The sequence below is a fragment of the Adelges cooleyi genome, unplaced genomic scaffold (assembly GCF_023614345.1).
Source record: "Adelges cooleyi isolate 19-005CV unplaced genomic scaffold, UGA_ACOO_1.1 ACOO_flye_CR_arks_rails_tigmint_CR_PRNA_574, whole genome shotgun sequence".
Taxonomy (NCBI): Eukaryota; Metazoa; Arthropoda; class Insecta; order Hemiptera; family Adelgidae; genus Adelges; species Adelges cooleyi.
Window position 1 is genome coordinate 1074853 of NW_026096268.1, and position 18530 is coordinate 1093382.

Here is an 18530-nt window from a genome sequence, read left to right on the forward strand (position 1 = left end):
TTAAAGACATAATAACAATAATAATGTTAACTTTATATATCGGAGGTACAGAGAGCTGAGTAAGTCGAAGAACGCATTGAGATTATGTATAAATGGAATCCCGTTGTTAGACGCGTTGGCGTTACATAAAGTCGACGTACACAACGAAAGATTCAATTACATTATGGAAAAACTTGATACGCCCTATGTGTAATGAGCCCGTCTGGTTTTTTTTCCCTTAAAATCGATATATTGTAATGTTAAAGGTGCACACTAAATTCGTGATGTAACTGATAGTGATGGGAATCCGAAAATCAATGTTTCGGCGTTTTATTTTATTTTTAAATTTTCGTCATAAATATTTTACTTAGATACACGGCTTTATATTGTAAAAATATTTAATACCCATGAGATTTTTAAGTAGCTTAAATAGCGTTTTTTTTTTCTGTGAAAATCCGGATTTTCGGTGTCCCATCACTGCACGTGAGTCGTAATACAAAATATAAAACAATTTCACCACTGGCAAAACTATGCACTATGGTTGGGCACCAAACGAGACGAGGACGAACGCTGTTGATAATCCGACTAGAATAATAGTTTTTTGGGGATTAATGACAAAAATGCGTTAAAATGTACTTTAATGGGGAAGACGCTGGATTTCGAAAACAGTGTGCCAATCTTCACATTGCAATGCACGCTATCGGGGCGTTAAATACATATTATTATTAATAATTGTAATTGTAATTGTCTTTGTTTGCAGACTTAGCGAGTGTTATTTTGCCAACAAGGGCACTACTTCGGCAGTGTTGTGCTCGCCCAAATCGCACCACCAACAGCCCCGCCGCAAGAGACACCACCATCATTCGCACCACAACCGACATCAGTCGGCGTCGGCGCCGTTATCCAACAAGATGTCTGCGAGCGAAGACGAGATGCAGACCCGCGCCAATGACATACAGGCGCATCTCCAGTCCATGTTCCACATACTCAGGTCCGACGACAGTCTCAATATGGTACGTAGTCAAACATGTTTTCCGTATAAACAAATTCATTGTAAATATAAAAATTAGATCCAACGATAAACGAAATTAGTCTGATTGGAAGTATTCGCACTAGTTAGACTCCATAAGACACGGTCATCCTGATCACTCTGGGCCTTATGGTATGACGTTTGGTATGAACCCTATTTTATTTAAATGGCCAAACGTTTTTTTAAGTACGTTTTAAATGTGTGTTCACAAATACATTGAAAACGTTCTAGGTTAACTCTTCTAGAGTCCTCTGAACTAAGTCACTTCTTATATGACCTTTGAATCCTAACCCAGTCAAACATGATAAAGTACACTTGTAGTTTTTTTAAATTGGAAATGTTTATTCCCAAATGCAGTTTATTATCCAATATTGATATTAAGAAAAATATTACCCCGATATCAATATAGACGATTGCATTGCAATTAGTTTTAAATGGATTATTTTTAATTTATTATTTTAATTAGAATAATTGGAAATGAAATGCATTAAATATTTTATTTTATTGTTACATGATTGAACTTATGTTCTTATGCTCGTACAATATGCGAGTTTCTATATGGTTATCAAGGGCTGAGCTTTACGTGCCTGAGAAACAGGATAAAAATAATCCTATTTCCTGAGAAAATAGGAGTTATTGATTTTTTATGGAATAAAGTTTAACGAGACGCAATAGTTTTATCAGGAAGTTTATTATTAAACAAAACTGTAATCTAAGAGGTAGTCTAGATGAGTATTCATCTGCTAGAACCCTTTATATTCTTATCACTTGAGGTTGTTGTAAGCATACACCAATGGTATATAGATTTTTTTGTGTCCACTAGAGGAAGGTTCGCTCATTTCCTCTGTGCTCCTTGCTTACAAATTTGGGAAGGAAAGCGATACCGTGAACCTATCTGTCGTGTGTTTCGAATCAAAAGCGAAGTTCGATACAATAATAATATAATAATTCTCATAATCAAAACTCGGACAATAGCTTATGGTAGTGATAATTACCTGTTTAAAATTACACTACAGCCCGCTGGGAAGGTTTTACCTACACGGTTCCATCTTTCGTTCGATATTATACTCCCGGTTAGGTCCTTTTGTCTCATCTCACGGTTTTTGAGTTTACGCCGCGACCTTGACACGATAATGAGCTTGGCCGGTTTTTTTGTACGTAGAAATCTCCAAGGCGCACGTACCTATTACCACCATTTTATATTATTATTATTATAACACGGTGCACGGACGAGAACAACGCTATGTTGTTACCCCATCACCCTGTATAACATAGTATACTACCGAAGCTGTGACCGTATGATATATTTTACTCAGGTTTTGTGTTCCGGATGACTTTCTATAGTTCAATTTCTACAACACTCAATTCCGTGTCGTGCTGTCTATTATATTCGGTTTTCTTTATATTATCCGCGCTTTGTAATATGGATTATAATGCGTATTATATATTGTTGTGTTGGCTTTCAAACACATTTACGGTAGTCAAAAAACTCGTTTACCCACCTCGAAGCGGCTTTCCACGTTGACCGTTTATAGTCAAATGGGGCAGCGGTCGTGTTACCACTGTAGTGACAATTGAATGATTCCAACACATCAAACTGACCACCACCGGTATAGGGTTGACATGTCCAAGACTATTGTTTTGTCGTGTTTTAAAATAACGCTATTTTCAACAGTTTAAAACCATATCTAAAATTGAGTTGTACATTAATACAAGATACAAAATCTTGATACATTCATAAATAATAGTGTTCATGTAATGACAATATGTGTATTAAATTAAATCTAATAGATTGCGACTCACGAATACTTAAATGCATTCTGCTCATCTCTGATTTACAATTTGTTTAGAAATGATAATACTGACGAATTTACTCGACCTTCCACCGAGTTCTGTCATCGTTATGGCGCTATTATCTTTCGGTTGACCGTTAAAACCTACATATTATATTCTTTTGTCAGGACATATCCAATCTGTTAACACCGACAATTTGTCTTCTGTGTGTCAGGATCGTCGTAATGTGTTAGGAGACCCGCTTGGCGACCGTATCGATGATAATCTAGGACGTGGTCGCATCGAAATCACTGACAATGCCTTTACAATAAAAGTTTTATAATACATGTTCCCCGACGTTAATACTCGAGTAAGATCCTTGATGGGCTACATAGCAGCGAGCGCCACGCTGTGTGACTAAACAGGTCCGATTAAATTGAATCTATTTAAGTTCGTCCTTCCTCACTTCCTTCGCTCTTAAAGAATGTTGGTTTTTTTCTCGCCAAAAGTCAACATTAGCAACGACACAAGCACTAATTGTGTAGAACGCGTTTTGAACGCACTTCACTAAATTGCCACCGACGTTTGGCTTGATGTCTAAATAATTGGCTAGCATAACAAACAATTTTTTTTTATTGTCATTTTAACGACTGACTTCGTGACTGTGTTAAGGGTTCTCTCCGTGTGCTTAAAAAAAAAACAATTGTGGCAATTCTTTGTGATAAATATTGTGACGTACCACCAGCTCTCAAGGTTGTTTAACGCCGCAATTGTTGCGCCGCGGGTAATAATTATTGTTATTTTTGCCAGTCGATTTCGCTTTATCCACACGTACTTAAGCAAACGCTTGTGAGAATATTTTTTTTCTTGTGTTGCTGTCCCTCTCTTACTCCCCCTCGATCCGAGGAGGTCTCGATTTTTCGCATGTAAAAGCGCGCAGTCCATAGTCGTGCATGTGATAATAACCGAAGGTCGTCGAGATAACGCCACTGCAAACAATCAATGAAAACACAATAGGTCAATCACAAAACGGATTTGCGTCACGGATTGTAATACTACAATAATAATAGTAATAACGACAACAATAACAATAAAATATTGTAAAGCGTTAAACACCGCTCCGGGAGGGGGAGGAACGTTTTAGTCATCGGTTTTGCAATATCTAAATCAGATGTTTATGTGGTTTATCAATTGATTACACACACAAGCTATACTTCGTATAATGTTCTTATATGAATAATCATATTATCGTTCACGTAGACGTACAAGGTACATCAAACCGATCCTGGTAAAGAAAAATAGAGATTCACTTTAAAACTTGCATCAGGTGCATCTGTGTTGGAGACTGTGAAGAGAAGCAGATGGAGTATTCGCTATTTAATTTTTGTTAGTCTCCTAGGACACCCATTAAATGACTTTATTTGTAATTTGACATTCAAAACTTTTCAGTCATTATTTCAAACATCTAAAGCCTTAAATTTAAACCCCAATCAGTGTAAAATACCTAACATAATTTCTCTGGAAGAAAGTACAAAAGTTTTCATGTTTATTCGTGTTGTCAAGGATTGTTTGCTCCATAATAACAGCGTTTATTCAGTGGCTTTACAATGTACTATTAATTGTTAAAAAGTCAGTTTAGCACCCACACCTGTGACGTATTTCTCACAGTCTGACGTCTTATCCAATATGGTATGTCTGGTTTATCGGCTGTCGATAATTATTTCGCACGGCGCTCTCGGATCTGTCCTTTTTAACTACGCCAGTCAACAATTAATCATCATGGACGTCATGACACAGTAAAATATGTATTCTTGTTCAAGGGGTAGAACCCACGTGTACTTTGAGTCGATCATCACGAAACGGTTGTCAACCTTTCAACACCTCCTCGTGGCTTTCACGCGAACACCGTCCAAGGCCAAGGACGCACCAGCACCCTTTGAACCTAATAGCATGATCGTCGCGATTGATTATATGAGTACTTATTATTAGTTTTTTTTATACTAAATAGAAGGTATCTTCGTCAGTGTAAACACTTTCGGTGCTCACACAGTAACCGCGCGTGATACGAGAATAATACTGACTACTGTTATACTTTGTCCGTTAACCGAGTTGCTTTTTTTCTTATTGTAAAAACTGGGATCTATCGTGTATCTTCAGTTGTGCTTACAAACAAACCAACGAATAACAGTACTACTAATTTATAATTGCTAACAGGTACAGACAACATAATATATTATAGTTCTTTCTGAAGTTGAATACTATTTTATTTTTTAGTTTTGTTTCTTTAATCCTTTGAAACCTCGTATGCATTTCCCTAACTTGCTACAAAAAAGACAATTTGACATTGGCGGAATTTTAGGATGTCTAATTAACTCAAAACACTACAGGAGCAATTTAAACTTTTAATTAAGACTTGTTAAATTGTCTTTTTTATCAAATCTTTTACTAAAAAAATGTAGATATTTTGTGTAGTTCCAAAATTTCTGACAATGTTATTTGACATTTTGAGAGTTTCCATATTCTATGTATAATTAGATCCATTTTAACCATCAAGTAATTTGTTTTTGCAAGCGTTTATAATAATTACTACTTCGACTTGGTTTGTTGGAAATATATTGATGTAAGGTTTTTGTAGTTACTTGTTGAAATTTGATTTTCTACTGTTCTAATCTAAATTATCGTGGGTGTAATTCGTATATGCTCGACTATACAATGTAAATATATATTGTATAGACTAAATATTTTATATTATAATAAAATTATAGACTAGAAAATAAGAGAAATCAATCATTCACATTGTAGATATATGTGAGCTACGCCGAGTAGGTGAAAGATAAAATCAAGCCGGACCCCTTTTGTTCTCGACAATTGAAGCCGAATGACACAATACAATGATGCCACTTATATAAGATAGTTTTAAGACGGCATTAGACCCGATGTGTTGACCTCCACCAGAAATGATTTGAGAGGAAGATTTTTTGAAAAATTGTGTTTTAATTATGTTCTGGTGTTCTTGTCACCAGCCACGACTGTATATTTTTATCCATGACGGACTATAACAATCAATCCGTGCGACGTACAGCTTACAATATGGTTTCTATGTTCAATATTTTTTAATATTTCTAGATAGTATAAACCATCTGTCATCAGCCATGGTCGTTCGTGGTTAATATTATTATGTTATTAGGGCCGCTAGTCGATCGTTTGTCAGACGAGTTGTTATTTCTACAATCCCTTGGGCTGTGTTTATCCTGCACGTCGTCAATGTCCATAATTATTATAATCGGAAACATCTCGTTAATGGCGTTATGATAACGGCGTCCGAAAAATAAAATGACAATAATGTTATTAATTATACTACCAAACGTCCATCGACCGGTTTCGCCATAAGACAGGCGCCTGACCAACATTTTCACCGGCTCCCGGATCGCCTCAGGCTCACAATATTGTTGCCTCGCTAATACTTTCAATAAGTATCCGGCACGTTTGATTATAACTAGCAAAATTTCTTATTGCGTATGCATTATCATCGCCTGTATGTTGTCCCAGAAGAGAGAGAGAGAGAGATAGAAATGTCTGAACCTTTTTTTTTAGGTTTGACGTGTGCCAATCTATTTGATTGTTTTTGGTAAGATCATACTTTTCCCAAAAGGTGAAGAGGAATGATTGTAAAGTAACTAAATGAGTGTGCGTAATAAATGTACGAGTACATTATGTATCTTTAGAAAAAAAGTAATTGGAGGTTAAGAGGAAGACGCTCCGTGATTGGATAAAATAACCTAACCCGACCATGTGTAATAAGTAATAAATATTGTTATTTATTGCTTGTAAAATCTACTCAAGCTTCGAAATAATGTTGTTAATATGTAGGTACATGGAGTAATGAGATCCAAAGGAAGAACAACTTTTACAACATTTTTAAAGGAGATTAAAATAAAATAATATTTCCAATTTATTCTTGTGGGGGATCAAATGTAGATTAGTTTTCTTCAATATTTAAAGTTGATAAAAAACTTGACTTTGAAAAATTATTACTTTATCCTTTTTTGATCCTCACTATTGTCTTATGTCAGAGTTAACTCTTTTAGAAAAGTATAAGTATAATACATCATGTCTTTTCAATAGCAATTTCATTTTATGTAAAACCAGTGTATCAAAATATAGAATACAGACAATGAATATTAATGCCATTATATTAATACAAAATCAATTCACTACAAAATTTACAATAAATTGTATTGGCAAGCATACAAGAATATAATATATTCGAATTTATTTCATATGAATTTTTATGTTCTGTCTTGGGTTTATGCTTAATACGAAACACGCTCTTATAAGATTATTTACATTTTAAATACTTTTTTATGTATTTCTTTTTATTACTTTTTTTAAGCGGATCTGGTTTTCTATGTATAGTTCGGCCGTCGGTGCCTTATTATTATGCGCATTTTGGTGTTAAAATGTACACATTAATTATTTTTTTTGAAAACATTTTGAAGACCTTCCAACAGTTGACGAAAATATAAATTACATCATTTCGTCGAAATTCCATCAAATTAGAAATTATTTACGCTTGTTTTCAAAGCCTTGGGTAATTCTCTTTTAATTCTGCAGATAAAAAAAAAAAAAAGACGTTCAAAAAATAATTTTAAATACTTGTAGTTTTCATTTTACAAAAAACGTCTGTCGAGGCTTTTTTTATCGCGCCAAGTGCTGTTTTCCTTTTTAATAAAGTTCAGCGTCCTTCTGATAAAACGACGGTGTAATAAAAGTTTTATGATACTTAAAATTCGTCAATCAGTAAAAAAAGAACTAAACCTTTCTCAGACATATTCGTTTTGGTACATCTGAATTTTTGTGTGATTATTTACAGCTAAATGTTACGAATTTGCATTTCTCGTTTTCTCATTCAATTTTTGTTTTTTTTCTTTGTGTTGTGTTAGTATATTTTATGTACTGATTAATGTCATTTTATTGCCAATTTCCTTTTGTTTTTCCACCCCGCACCAAGATCATTGTGCAGTTATAAAACGTGGAATAGAAATCCAAAAGTCAAATTATCCTTAAAATTAGTACTTGATCAACGGTTTGTTCTCGTGACCAAATTTCCTTCAAGAGTACTCGCTTTTATTTTTAAATAATATTTATAATTTTTTTTTTTTTTTTTTCAGGCAGTCAAGCTGGAAAGCGTACATTCCGGTCGCACCAGGTACCTGGTGGTGGTGTCCTGCGTGAACGGAAGCGGACAAGAGGAATCCTGCCTTCTGGGCTTGGACTGCAACCAGCGAACTACCATTGGCTTGGTGCTTAGACTCCTGGCCGACACTACCATAACTCTAGACGGAGACGGGTAAGTTCACATACATTTCACTAAGTTTTTGCTCCGTTGGTAGTGAAATGCGAAAAAATGTGTCATTTATAGCGATAACATAGTCGAAGGTTAGACTTATAAAATATTAAATAAAAGTAGAATTTCCGATGGGGTTTTTCAACTCCTCAAATTCTCCTCTGTAGTTGCGCCACCGATGTACATTGTCTTACATTTATTTCTAAATTGAAATAAGAATAGACTCGATCACGATAAGCGGCATCCACTAATGCTTTTTGTTTTGGCTAGTTTCCACCAATCTAGCCCCCCCCCCAAAAAAAAAACACTAATTGTATATGTTAATTTAGGACCGTCTCGAACACGAGGATATTCAATTTACACGTGCGTTATTTATCGTTTTTTCTGTTTTATTTCTTCTGAATCGCGTTTATTTATTATATAATCGCTTTGTGTATAATTGGTACATGGCGAGCCAGATGATTATAATCCGGATAATCTAGCGGATAAATACCCAAAGTGTGTGTATTGTGTTCGGATGACTAACGTTCAAGGCGAAAATTCATAATTATTATTCATCTAGGTTCGACAGAAAAATAACTTACAGTTTGCACTCCTCCTTAGAATAACTATAATAATATAGATGATAAAAAAATATAAAACCGTATCCACCCGGGGAAACTCTAATGATGGTTATTAACGGACGCCCTTCTCTGTCTATGAAGATGTGTGGTCATTCATCACATTTCCGGTTTTGTTTGTTAACCAATCTCCTCCGATGTAAACTTTTTAATTTTTAATTGTCGGTCCTCAATCGTTACGTTTCATCTCGAGTTAATGTTATAATAATTAATGGTTTTACTGTAAGTTATAACTTATCAATCATCAAAAATAACAAATTAGCAATTGAAGGCCCTCGAAAACGTACTCTATTTACGCATTATAAATATAATGGTTTTGTAAACAACTTCAACAACAAAAGTAAAGTTGACCTACTCAACCATTCATTTCAACATCGATTTTAACATAAAAAAAATACAAATATGGAAAAAAATATTGTAAAATCGTTTGGAATTCATTTAATTTCATTAATACCTAACTTCTTACTTTAACAGAGAGACATTAGATTAAAATAAGTCATACTTTTTTTCATTTTTATTTTCTTTTAATAACAATTTGTTTTTTTTTTTTTATAGCGGATTCAGCGTGAGCGTATGCAGCCGACATCACATATTCAAGCCCGTTTCCGTACAAGCCATGTGGTAAGTTTTGTTTTATCAGCTTTTTAATCCGTACAAAAATTACGATTTTTAATAAACATAATAATTTTGATCGTATGATACGCACTTGACTTGTTTTTGAAAAAAAAAATATGACAATTGATTCCTTTTCGATCCATTTGTTTGGTCATCGACAAATAAAGCTGAAACGAATCAAATGAGCTGGTAAAATATAAATTGCTTAGAATCACAATTATTGCCATAACGGGGCGCGTTCAAAAGAATTTTTTCAATGTTTTTGTCCACTCTTTGTTAATTAATTTCGATAAAAAGTGGTCACGGTCAAAACGTCCACAATCGTTTGATTATTATTATATATTTTTTTTTTTTTAATTTTCTAAACCAGGATGCGATTTTTTTTTCTGTTCAGTCAAATCGCGTCAACCGTGTAACCTGACGTTGTGTTTATTTTCGTGTTATTTTATTTTGATGTATCGATTAGCCGCTAAGAAAACGTCTGACGCAAAACATTTCAATTAATTTTGATGGTCAATTTTCATAATAATAATAATTATTATTTTGTATACGTTTTGCCCCGTCTTGTATAATATTAGAATGTATATATAATCGCAATAGACCGTTGACGGAGACGACCTTGCCTTACGAAAAAAAATAAAATGAAAACCAAACTGCTAAAAGACAGACGAGCGAAGGCCATATAAGGGAGGATTCAATAAATTCGTGCGGTTTTATAATATTTAACTATGGCTATTATTATTTTATTTTTATCATTGATTTAGAGTAATATATGAATGCATCAATGTCATTTCCATACTTAATAATTACTTTGGAATTGCGCATTACACTCAACACCCAATCATTTTGAGCTGGCTCGACGGATTTTATTTAACTTCAATACATAGTCGTGAAGGGAGAAAATAAGTATAAATAAATAAGTTTAACTAACCTCCCGGCTATTCATTTAGTGGAGGCGAAGGGTTTATTTCTAAAACAAACGTTTTTGTGAGAATATAACATCTTTAATGTAATCTGCAGTATCATAATATGTTGTTGTTGGGTAACAAACCGACAAGTACAGACGTTAAAATAAAAATTATATCACATTGAATAAAAATAAAAAAACCGCGCTGTGTGCTTCGAATAAAGTCGATCGGTTGCACAACGGTTTGTATCGACAAGTGTTTCGGGAACTCTATTGTTATTATTTTTTTTTTGTTTTTGGATTGTAGTCGGTTGTTAAGTATGCAAAGAAAGGTGTAAATATATTAACTATCGGTCCACCGCAAGAATAAGTTTACGCGTGCACGCAGTGACACGGTTCCCAAACGATGGCGCAACAAGATGTATACTATATTAGATATAATAATTATGTGTAAAATGTACCTGTTGCAATGAGACTATGGGTGATTATTGGTGGCCTGTTGTTTTTTGCGCAATTTTTCACTTTAAAGCTACCTCCAACGTTCGGCGGCAATACTTAGTTTCATATCGTGTGTTAGATGCGTGTGAACAAGTTCTTATATGTATATTATGTCCTAGAATATACCTGTTACGTGGTGTGCATAATACAAAAAAAAATATACTTACATTTTGTTGGCATTCAACATTTTTTACTGAAAAAAAATATACATTGAAGTGGGCCGCCAATTATTTAGAGCAAGTGTGATTGAACATTTTCACAAAGAAATAACCATAAAAAAACGTAATTAACGTTATAACATTTTAACATCAGAATATTTTTATTTATTACTTTGATTAAGTTAGCAGTCGAAATTGGCCCATTAAGTCAGAAGTTACCTCCCCTAATAGTATAGATTATTATAAAGTCACCTCATTTCAGCCTAAATAAAACAATATTAATCGCTTGGAAACGGTTAATATTGATAGATTATTTCAGTTAACCTTCGATTAAATGCCATAGTCGAGACGCTGGTGCAATAGTGGTTCTGAGACATACTATAATATAATATTATTATATATTTTGTGGCAACAAACGCGTTGGCGGCAGACGCTTCGGCATTGTTCGTGTACATATCTAAGTAATAATTATAATAGTTAAAACCTATTGCGTATAATTGAATAATGTTTAGCCGAGTGCAGTTTGTTCTTGTGCAGCCGTTCGGAATAATCAATTGCAAGTGACTAAGAGCAACGTTAAGGCGTAGTAAATGTAAATTCGAGAAGGATGAGAGATATACGCAAGTGTAATATAAAATAAGCAAAATTTTTGTTTAAATCGAGTTCAGTGAAGCCAATCCTTGTGTTGAGTTGAGATAATCGCGACTACGTTTTTAAAAATATCAACTATTATTTTATTTTAATTTCTCATTTCCCTACTTTTGCTATGTCGCCCGAGTATTATTTCAATAGTTATACGCGGCTGAGGCCGTTTAAATATTTGATTACTTAATATATTTTTTTTTTTTTTTGTGGCAACTGTGGAATATATTTCCAATTGGTTTTACTAAACTAAAACAACTATTGCCAGGTCGTATAAACAACCATTAAGTAAGAGAATATTGGCAAATCCCTTAACACATTTCATCATTGGTCACTCAAACATCAAATCGGGAACCAAAATTAAACGGTCAATTACGATTTTAATGAACCGTGAAATTAAAAAAAAATTTCCTATGCAAATCAGCGGCAGATTTTACCATAAGTTTAGTCTTATGTACGACATTTGGGTTTTCATATAGTCTCAGTGACTTTAGGATCATTTGATTTCCCAACGATCTCTCTCTCTCTCTCTCTCTCTCTCCCTCTCCTTCACTAACCTATTAAAAATCATGAAGGCGCCACAGGGAATTTTTTTTAGATTGACATTTCACAAATTGGCTTTCTCAGACGTTTGTATTTGTTTTTGTTTTATATCTATATTGCGCAATACGTGTCGGCCACGCGATCGTTACTGTTATTACCTATTATTATTATATTTTTCGTGCCATTAGATGTAGATTATATATTGCACACCAACGACTACTGTTGTTATTGTAGCAGTGAGAACGAAATTAATGAGATTTTTCTGTTGCAACTACACTTGGTCACAGATTTTGATAAATCAACCGTAAGACCTTATCGTTTCGGCGTTGCGTCACAGTTAATTTACTACTACCGTCTGTTGTGCGTTTTCGACATGCATTGTGTGCAGATCGATCGAATGATTTACGTGTACACAGTAGCTCGGAATTTGGATCTATATTCGAATATGGAATATATCGAGCCGCCGTCTCGATCAATCTTGTGTGTGGGTACTTGGGTTTGAAATCAAAATTCTGGCGCACTGATTTTGATTTTAAAACTACCAGAAATTTGAAATCGTGTCCGACTGCTAGTGTAACACAAAATATCTATGGGTGAAGCCCCGCGTTCTGGTATCGCGTTCAGAGAGAGCTGCAGATAGAATTTCACCGTTCACAGCAAAGAAAAAACGGCCGATTACAATATTGTTATTGTATTGATAAACGATGATAAAAACACACATTTTATACTTATATTTACTACTCGAGTAACACGAGACGTTTCTCTGTCAAACGTCTGTTGTATCCGCTATCCGAATCCAATATCATACAAATAATATACTCTTTCTCACCGTAGAAATTATATTTGTATAGCATAACGTGCGTCTCCTAGTTTTTTCTTTACCATTTACCGGATGAACAATGAATACTTTGTAAACGAACGATTTACAGACCAGGGGAATGCCCATAGGCACTTTTATCACTGCCTCCTTGATAATAATAATAATTATAACTATTATTATTATTATTATTATTATTGATAGATGTGTGTTTCAAACTCTGTTACTTCTCTCTTTCTCAAACAATTTTTTTAACACAAAAAAAAAGTGTAACTCTATATACATGAACTCTTGACGAGACCAATTATTATTATTATCGTCATTGGTATGGAAAATAAAACTATCTGGTTTAGGCGAGACCTGCAGTATAGCTACGCGTAACCCGAGGCTTGTTTGTTATTAGAGTATATACTGTATTTACGCATAGCGAGAAATATGTGCGTGATATTGCTTTATATTATATTGATGTGATAACATGCAAAACTACTTGGGTTCGCTGTTCGGTTACTCTGTTGTTTTATCTTTAAACATAATGAGTACATTTAATAAATGGTTTATAACCTGAAAACCTAGAGGATATATTGTAATTTTAAAACTTGAACATTTTCTGAACGAGATGTGTTTTTTACGTATGTATGTCTACGGAATACACTAACCTACGGGTCCTTCAAAATGGGCGAGTTGATGGTTTTGAGATTTTTTTTGTAGTTATCTGAGCCTTATAGAGTTGTTCTGGCAAATTTGTATGAACTTATTTAGTTTCATCTTGATAATTAAATAAATTAGTTTTAAAAATATTATGATAGAAAACTACTTTGTTTCACAAATTTGATAATCGTATTAATTTCATCATCTCACTTGTTGTTCCATACTTCCATCAAATCTTGGAATCACTTTTAAATGTGATATTCTAGACAACTTTTAAGTAAAAACTCCCTTTAGATTTTTAATAAAATATAATTTTTTTTTTTTTATCAAAACTATAATATTGTTGCCTTACACCGCACCTAACTAATCATGAATTTAAGAATCTTATTTTGATCAAAAGGAAATTTCGATGATATGATTGCCAACAAAACAGTACATTATGCATAAGTTCCCTTAAGCGGATTAATCCTTGTGCCTTATCTAATATCTATAGATTTTTTTTATGAAATTTGTTTAAAACCATCCCACAGATTTTTATATTCAGGAACATCAAAATAGATAGTGAATATTGTAGTGTTGACTATTGTTGTTGTGATAGTTAAAATGTGAGTATCGCTCTTCTAGTCGACGAGGTGGTTTCAAGAATAATAATTTTTGAACTATTTGCAATGAAGTAATTTAACACGAAATTTGATGTGCAGCCAATGCGTTGCCGTAGACCGTCGGTTAAACACTTGTACTTCACTCCATGCAACCGTGTGTCGACCGTTTTGATACTCGTTAAGGATATTATTTCTCGAGTTTGATGCACTTCTCGGCACCGAAGAGTTTCTTCGTATTTACACCACTTCAACAATTATTATCGTGACTGTCATTGTCGTCGTCGTCGTCTAAGCCAGTATAAGTCATTCACACATGTGTGGATTGTATACAGAACACAGCTAGTGTCGTCGTCCCCTTTCCTCCTTTGTTGATGATGGTCGAGAAAGAAATCCGCCAGGTATATAAAAACGTCCACGTCCTGCGATTTGTCCGGAATAATTTAAGATTGTGCAGGACTAGTCGTTGTTATACCGTATATGGCGGGTTATACGCGTCATAATATGTACGTGATTCCAATATACTCTTCATTAGTAACGCGACTGACAAAATAAAATTAATACTAATAGTAGGTAACACAACATAACAAAACGAAAAGTAGTTGTACAATAATGACTGACAACAAAGTGTAGTAGTCAGATACGACGTGTACAGTATTTTTTTTTTTTGTAGTGCTCACCTGATGAATCTAATGCATTTAAAGCAAACAACGCATCTAACCCCCCCCCCCGGCCTTCTGGCCATATAATACAGATCTTTTATGACTTGTCACCGGCCGATGAAAATAATATCACGCGTCCTTCGTCGTCTTGTTCAATAATAATAATAATGATATTAACGCAGGTGTCCGATAGTTCGGTATTTTGTTTTTTTTTATGTTCTACCAACATTCAAAACCCTACTCTTCTTCGAATAGTATGGGATTACAACCTCTAAATCCTTCTACCTCTAATATCCTTTCATTTTTCTCTTTTATTTCATGGAGTACATACCAGCTGAATTTATATCGATCTCCCTCTTTTTTCCCGTCATATCATTAGCGAAACTTTCAAACAACTTCTTATACTTATGCTAATTCTCTGTCAAACTAAGTGACTCCACTCCATCTATCTCAATATTCCCAATTTAGCTTCTTACATTTCCCAATCTGTCCAATCACAATTTCAATTGCTTTATTTTATTGCGTAGTATTGTTTCCGACGTGTGTTCTATTCTATTACCCGCTCATGAAGCATAAGGTATTCTGTATTTTTAACTTCTTCTAAAATGTCCTCATTAGTTTTTTCTTACAAAAAACACAACATTTCTGAAAAATAATAGTTTGTGTCCGCTCAATCATCATAAAGCTTATGAGATTAGTTTACAACACAAAATGTACTACACATGTATAATGTCTGTCTGTTTATTTTGAACATTTTTATCGACAATTAAATATAGAAAGGACTATATCTTTTTTTCGGTAATCCGGGTTTTTAGGTCTCATATTATTATTACCAAGTCTAATGTCATCGGGACGCTAGATAAATTTGTAATCCTTCAAAATCTCTTTACTTTTAAGAGCTTTTCGTCTTCCGTAGGAAAACGACACAGCCAGAGAAGAGAAGAAACGTTAAAATTTCCACGAGGGTACATAATACATAAGTGTGTGTACACGCACATACGAAATACTTGTACTATAATACAATTCCGCTTTTCTGTCGCCAATTCGAAAACAAAGGGTTACCGCAAACATATAATACCCGGTTTTTGCACTACAGTTAATGATCGATACACGGTCGGTTCTCGACCTTTGCTTATGATTATTCTACGTTTACATTGTTGTCGCATGACCCCGACGTTTCCTATATTCATGTGTCGAGAATGGCGAGAAAGTGAATCGTTTTGGAATATTATTATCCGAGTGGCAAATCGTCGGACGACCTTCGAAATTTCTCCTATTCGCCGCACAACTCGCGCGCTTGATCTCATCTTAGTCGGCGTTAATCGCTGTCGAGATCGCCACGATAGATTTATTGTCTTGGAGCTTGGTAATAATGCGTGTTATGGAACCCTAATAATATGAAAAAGGGCACTCCGTTAATATTGGGTTTCAACTTTCCGCCGAACGCCGAAATATAATGTTAATAATATATGTTATCGGCTATTACGTTGCATCATAAATCATGCACAAAATATCATTATTATATTAATACAGTTCACTCTAGTTTTCAGAAAGGTCAACTCGCATAAGCACTCGTTTCTACTCCTTTCAAAAATATATACTCCGAGTAAAGTTTTTGCTATCAATTACCAGAATATATTTCTGAAGAACAAACGTAGAAATGTTAAACATGCCGAAGCGTGCGTATGTGTGTAAGATCTAACATTGTTCAAGACGTGTTCTTGCACAAAAAAACATGCATGTAACAGTAGTACATGTCGATCGGTTGTCATACGCAAATAAAGAAACTTGACTTATCTTAGATTCGCTCATCGTATATTGTATTTTTCTATTATAAGAGGATTTCTATTGTTCGGAGCGGTTAAGAAGACGTTGTCTACAACAAACATTGTCGTGACTTAATCGTACCGCATGATAAAAAAATAACGTTACAATCACGGCCGTTGGAGCATTATTTAGCTTAAGTTCTTCAAATTCGAATTCGTCGGCAACGTCATAGGGAAAAACGGTTACGAAACGCTCGCCCTAAATACAGTAACGCCGGATTTGACATTGGTAAACTCTCGAACAAAATGTTTAAATAATTTAGAAAACGGAATTCCGTGTGTAGTACTTGGAACGTTCTTGCCACGATTTGAGGGTGTCAAGGATTTTCTAGTAGTTGCTGTAAATCATCGCAACCAGATTTCGTCATCGACGGGTGGCAGTTAACGATTTTAACGCACTAACTGTACTCCAAATCGTACATTCGCGTTTTTTCGTTAGTTACACCTGAACGAAATGTGTTCGACAAGACTTCTAAATATTTTAAATAATGTAATACGGCGTGTAGTAAAAACTAAAATAAATAGTTTTTACAAAAATTAGTCGGGAAAATCATAGAAAGATTGAAAACATCATATCATATAACGAGTACACAATTTTTGTCTAATTCGTAGTTCGGTTGTAGACTTTTGTCCCGTGCTCTTCTTTACATGTTTAATGGGTTTTGGAAATTTGAAACGCCCAGTTTTTATAGTACCGGAACACGAAGAGATCCTTTTTATCTGAAAGGAGAACAATTCGTAAATTTGTCAGTTCATCGTGATCCACTTTAACTGTCCTTAATATGTTATATATATATATTTTTTTTTATACAGGGTGACGTTTGTCTTTCGGCTTATTTGAATACGTTACTGCTAAATACAATAGATATTTTTTTATCTTGCTGGTTGTAGGTCGTTTCTCGACCAAAATTCCTACATTCGATTCCGCTCGCGACCTTCTTCTCTTCTTCGTGGACATTGACGGTTTTCAATCGGTTTTCGCCGTGTACCCGTGACCGAGTTTCGCCGTTGTGCTCCGGCCGCACAGTTATTATTATTATTATTATTATTCGTCGATCACGGCGGCTGTTATGTATTTTTTTTTATTATTATTACAGTCTCTGATAACTCGAGCGATTAGCTTTGTCCGGGTCGTTCCGATCACGATATCCGTCGCTTGTGTATATATTATTTTGAGATCTCGGCCGTCAGAAAAAAAAAAAAAACAAAGAACTCTTATAAACGTTCGGATTTGATTGCTCGATCCGATGCGGTACGCGAACCAGTTTTCTCGAGGATAATCATAATAAACATACACACATATACTTTGGCTGGCGTTTAGCAAATCCCGTTATCCGGTTCGGTTCCACCACCGACCGGCCGTCTAAGGTCGAGTGTGTTTCGCTTTAAATAATACACAAACAGCTACTGGTTACTATACTACTAGACTACTCTGTAACCTCCACGGCTTTCGCCGTTTGCGTATATCTTATAGGCGCGTTCGATTAAAAAAAAAAAAAACCACTATCGGTAATTGGGTCCTGACCTCTTGTCTTTGGCAGCCCCGCGTGGCTCTGGATGCACGTTCAACAAACGCATTGAAGTCATCGTCGTGTTATATGTAAATACTGCAACGCATTTCGGACTCGGTTGCCAACAACGGTGCAAACGATCCGCCGTCGAGTTCGTCAAACCCCCGTGACATATTATGTAGGTGAGCGCGCGGCGACCTCCGCCTTGGCTTGCTTGCCTGTACCGCCTATTATTCGATCCGATAAAATTGGCCGGGGAGACGTTGAGTAAAAATAAAACGGCAAACAGGTAGCACGCCCGCGCCCAGTTTGTTCTTAAACGGACCTTTGGCACCGAACGGCTAACGGAAAGGTC

The 18530-nt window shown here is 34.9% G+C and overlaps 1 protein-coding gene across 3 annotated transcripts in view; it reads left to right on the top strand.

Moving 5' to 3' along the window:
• The window catches only part of LOC126842885 (protein phosphatase Slingshot), a 73854-nt gene that overhangs the window by 45624 nt on the left and 9700 nt on the right, over nucleotides 1-18530 (top strand). For all 3 annotated transcript variants that reach the window (XM_050580099.1, XM_050580098.1, XM_050580100.1), the window contains 3 exons: nucleotides 740-992; nucleotides 7954-8132; nucleotides 9305-9370. In XM_050580099.1, the coding sequence (XP_050436056.1) occupies nucleotides 740-992; nucleotides 7954-8132; nucleotides 9305-9370 (498 nt within the window). The remainder of the gene's footprint in view (nucleotides 1-739; nucleotides 993-7953; nucleotides 8133-9304; nucleotides 9371-18530) is intronic.